The sequence below is a fragment of the Rhamphochromis longiceps genome, linkage group LG4 (assembly GCF_057381845.1).
Source record: "Rhamphochromis longiceps isolate RC_006_pf linkage group LG4, R_longiceps_female_GT1.1, whole genome shotgun sequence".
NCBI lineage: Eukaryota > Metazoa > Chordata > Actinopteri > Cichliformes > Cichlidae > Rhamphochromis > Rhamphochromis longiceps.
In genome coordinates, this window is record NC_140560.1 from 29,402,301 (window position 1) to 29,407,298 (window position 4,998).

General features: G+C 35.5%; 1 protein-coding gene across 2 annotated transcripts; it reads right to left on the reverse strand.

Annotated features, from left to right (window-relative positions):
* Nucleotides 1-1,881: 1,881 nt before the first annotated feature.
* LOC146671950 (uncharacterized) lies at nucleotides 1,882-4,246 on the reverse strand. 2 transcript variants are annotated; one of them, XM_085405255.1, is made up of 4 exons: nucleotides 4,071-4,246; nucleotides 3,774-3,881; nucleotides 3,448-3,655; nucleotides 1,882-3,258 (listed from the first exon to the last, which is right to left on the reverse strand). In XM_085405255.1, the coding sequence occupies exons 1-4, from the start codon at nucleotides 4,244-4,246 to the stop codon at nucleotides 2,794-2,796; spliced, it is 957 nt and encodes a 318-aa protein (XP_085261381.1). In that variant the 3' UTR covers nucleotides 1,882-2,793. The 2 variants fall into 2 exon arrangements, 1 of the variants encoding a protein (XP_085261381.1); XR_014911616.1 differs by lacking the exons at nucleotides 3,448-3,655; nucleotides 3,774-3,881 and having other exon boundaries at nucleotides 3,121-3,258; nucleotides 4,071-4,212.
* Between the last annotated feature and the right edge of the window lie 752 nt (nucleotides 4,247-4,998).

Here is a 4,998-nt window from a genome sequence, read left to right on the forward strand (position 1 = left end):
CGTGAAACTGATATATAAAAGCCTACCACACAGCAGATAATCAACAAGAAGGAATGCATGCAGACACTGGACAACACCAACCCAGAGGTGTTCTGGAAGCAGAGAAAAAAAATTGAAGCTGAAGAACAGAGCCAGCACAAACAGATGTTGGAAAATGTACCAAAATCCAATAAAAACACAAAAAACTGCTAGAAAAGGTCAACTTAACCAAATCATTGCTAATTTGTAAGAGGCCTGCATGCAAGATAACAAATTAAGATCAAAAAGACATTTAAAAGGAAGGCAAATGCATTAGCTAAAAAACCACAGTGCAACACAAATGCAGACAAAAGTCAAGAGCCTGACCAATTTGATCAAACTCTGGCCTCGGAGGTCACAAGAATATAATACGTGGTTCAACAAGAAGGCTCAAAACAAGCAATCTACAAGGGAAACAATAGAATAGAAAGCATCACAAATAAGCTCAAAGACTATAAATTGCATCTTTCAGCTTTGATTCAGTTCCGACACACTGCATCTGTAATAGGAAACAGCAAAGGAAGCAAATCGAACCTGGAAATGCAACTTAATGTACTTAACATGCAGTTCTCTATTGATAACTAGAATCTCATTTTTTAGACTGACAGATGAACCGGCAAGTCTGACTGCTACTGAAAGCCAGTCTGAGATGCTATTGTTCTAAGTCAATTTGTGTCCAAGGTCAAAGTATGCTACAAAAAATCCCACTTCTGTTCCCCTTTCTTACTACCAATCAAGCCCTATTAGATCGTGAACCCTTTTGGGAGGGGAAACAAGATCAAGAAGAAATGAGAGAAGAATTGGAAAAGGGAGGGGAAATGGGTCTGCTTTTGTACTTCAGCATTAATAATGAGACATTAGCCTTAGCATACATAGAGCCCCAAGATAACCCAAGTAACTAAACCTTTGATTGCAAATTATAGATGTCACAGTTTTATTCACTGTTTTAATACACTGAAATATATTAAATATCAGAGAATTGATAGTATACTATGATACCTAAAAATGAATTAGTTGTAGGGATGTCCTATAGTACGTTGTTAATGTATTCTTTCATTCTTTGTTACCTTTTCTATTTTTTAAAACACAAAAAACAATACATATTTTTTATAAAGAAAATGACCAAACATGTTTTGGTCTTCTAACTCATCAACACACACAGTGGAACATTAGGCCAGTGCAAAATTCATTTGCCCTGTGATGCTAATAGTGTCCAGAATTAGAACAAGAATTAGTGAAACTGTAAAAAACAAAGACGAAAGATTAAATAGAAACTCCTTTTGTCATGCAGAGATACAAACTTACTGAGAATCTTCATAGTGAGATTGAACCTTAAGCTTTAGGTGCACATGCCAGTGCCTATAATTTAGTTAGTTTAATCTTCATATCACAGTAGAACTTGTCTTCATTTTTGAGAGTAAATACTGTGTCACTTTGTTATATAGAACACATATTCTATAGTGACTTTTGAGTCAAATTTAAGATGTTTTATCAAACTATTTGAATGTAAGTCCTTTTTACTTGAAGATTTTCAAACCAAGCTATTTACTTTATATTAGTGCTGTCCGTTAAAATTACGTTAATGCCATAACCGTATTAATGCGGCAAATCTTTGTTAGCGAGTTAGAGCGGATCACCCCATGCGTGGGGATGCACGGCGCTAAGGCGTTAACTAACTAACCATGCTAATGCGTTGACGCTGTGCAGCCCCACGCACAGGCGATCCGTGTTAATGCGGTTATGCCGTTAACATCATTTTAACGAGATGATGCTGACAGCTCTTTATATACGTTATTCATTCAACAATTTCTTAATTTTTGACACTTGCTGTGTACGCAAGATATATAATGTCAATATCCCCTTATAGATGCTAATAAATAGTTTATAGCTATATTATTAATTAATTTGTAAATGCTTTATAAACCATTATTAATGGTTTATTATGCATTAGTTAAGGGTGAGAAAGAGGAAAAAAACTGACCGGTTTCTTGCCAAATAGTGAGCCAAATGTGTTCACCTATATATTTCATCTAGAGTTGCTATATTAAACATTTCAGACTAAGTTACTATCCTGTAAGCACAATCAGCATTTGTAAACATATTTTTTATCATATAAAATTGTACTTCAGAAATGCATTATAAATATCCACAACTATCAATCGGAGCTTTGTTGTAAAGTGTAAAGCATAAAACCATTTATTAATGAATAATAAATATTTATAAATGCCAAATGGGAGCCTTATTGTAAAGTGTAAAGCATGACACCATTTATTTATGACTAATAAACATTTATAAATGCCAAATGGGAGCCTTATTGTAAAGTGTAAAGCATAACACCATTTATTAATGACTACTAAACATAAATGACAAAAGAGAGTTTTGTTGTAAAGTTTAAAACATGTCAACATTTATTAAGGACTAATAAACATTTATAAATGCCAAATGGGAGCCTTATTGTAAAGTGTAAAGCATAACACCATTTATTAATCACTAGTAAACATTTATAAATGACAAAAGATAGCTTTGTCGTAAAGTTTAAAACATGTCAACATTTATTAATCACTAATAAACATTTATAATTGCCAAAAGTGAGTCTTAAATGTATAATGTCACCATTTATAACACTTAGACCTAAATTACAATCAGTGCTTGAAATAACATTTAACTACTGTCAAAAATGGCAATGTATTGTAAGAGTAACACATGTAAAATTAAATGTGTTTTTTAAAACACCAAACAGTCACCCACTCCAAAAAAAGTTCATGCCAGACTGGTTCAAACTGGAAATATTTTTTGTATGTCCTTAAATAAGCGTCCCAGTGGTCCATCAGGGTGTCGCGAACCAAGCCAAGATGACCACTCAAGAACCATCAGGTGTTCCTCCAGCAACTTCTCAGTGCGATTTCCTCTTAGTCTACGGACATGTCCTTTGATGGTCATCCAAGCCCTTTCGATATGCTGTGTATGACTGCCAGATTGAGGATCTACAAACCACCTGCTGTGATTTACAGTGTAATGTCTGTACCTTATGTTTGTCAAAACATTCTTGTAGGCTCTCCACTCATCACTGATAATGGCACTACCCAACTTAACATGCTGTCTGATCAGAGGAACAAGGTGGCGCCTTGATCGTTTTTCAACAAGTTTTAACACGAGCCTTCGCCTTTTGTCTTTAATTCCCATCATTCCAAATACCCATTTCTTCCTTTTCCATGCATTTCCAAAGCGTCCACGTGCATACTGAAAACAAAAAGAATAAAATTAAACAGAATTAAAATGAAAAAGAATAAAATTAAATATCTACAAAGAAACATTCAAAAAGATGGTTGCTTCTACTAATTTTTTTTACTTATGGTAAAGGTTTCCATGTTTAGAGGACACAGTCAGATCTGCATTGATTCTAACAAACCTGTCTGAGAGTTTACCAACCTTTCGCTGATGACGGAGACAGCTTTCATCTATAACCACAAATTCTCTGTCACCACCAAGACGGTGTCCATTGTTTATTCTGTGTCTTTTAATTGCACGTATACAAACATGTCGAATGTGTCTTGCCATGCTACTTAGTGTTCTGGAGCTGCCAGCCACTTCATCATCGATCATATCTACTTGTCTGAGCCTGAGCCCTTGTGAAAATCTGTGATAGAAATTGAGGCAATTATTACTTACTGAGGCCCTAATTTTATTTCACAAGTCTCGTATTGGTGTTCAATTATGAAAGGTGCATTGCTATTAATGTCTACATCTACATATACCTGTAAATGAACTTCATCCAACTGAAAAGAGATGTTTTTGATTTCTCAAAGAGGGAGCCAGTTCTAATTGTTCTGGAAACTTTCCTATGACTTGCTCTTTTGCAGCACCTGAGAACATATCAATGAGTTAAGTAAAGAAATGGACCCTTAAACAAGAGCATTAATTGAAAAGATAATCACAAAATTAAGTATGAAGAAAATAATAATGAAAAGAGGTTAATGCTCCCTCTTGCATTGATAACCGAAATATTTTGTTATATTTACTACATGCACTACATTATCATGCATTATACATACCACATATATTGGTCTTTCTTCACCACGGAAATCATTTTCATCTTATGGTGACAAACAGGACATCTAAGCTTCTTTTTTAGCAGGTGTTTCTTCTGCAGCCATTTAATGAGCCTTAGTGCCTTATATTTAGTTTGTTTTCCTTCTATTCTGGCGCGCAATCTCATTCCCAAAGACATTGTGGTGGAAAAAAATGAGTAATTTATTTTATTATCACCTCGAAACACCGTAAAATACTCTATGGGAGTCTAGTGCAAATCGGTTCAGAGTTAAAGAACTTCACATGCTATATAAAACAAGCCCTATAATCAAAAATAGTCCCACGCAAAAAAGAGGATTGTCTCACCTGTTATAATGTATCTCCGACTTTGTTATGTAGATCTAACCCGCTGGATTCATGCTAAAAAAATATGTTCTGCTGCCAAAGGGAGGGAAAACAAATTTAATTTAAACGCAGAGGAGCTTATACAACCATCCAATCACAGTTAACTTTATTAAGGAAAGCCCCTCCTCTCAGAGCGCGACAGGCAGTGGAGCGCTCTGGAAGGTCAAGCCAAAGGGGCACGAACAGACACACTGAAGGCGCTCGTTCAAGTTGCTGCGCCATGGATGGAGCAGAAGATAAAAATTTGTGTGCGTCTGCGACTTACACAGTTAGCACACGTTCGAAGAGATACAAAAAGCAGAGACTGGATGATCTAGATTGCACTAAGCCAACGACGTCAGCAGTTAGACATGAAGGTGAGTATAATGCTAGCTAGCTAGCTACCGAGCCATTTGGCTGCTAGCTACAGTGGCTAACTAACATCACATAACATGTGAATAGCTCTATTACTATTGGTTATTCCAAACGATTGATATCACTTAGTTGTATATTTTTAGTTTTGTTTATGTGCATCATTAAATTTATATTAAACACCCTGGTAAGGCA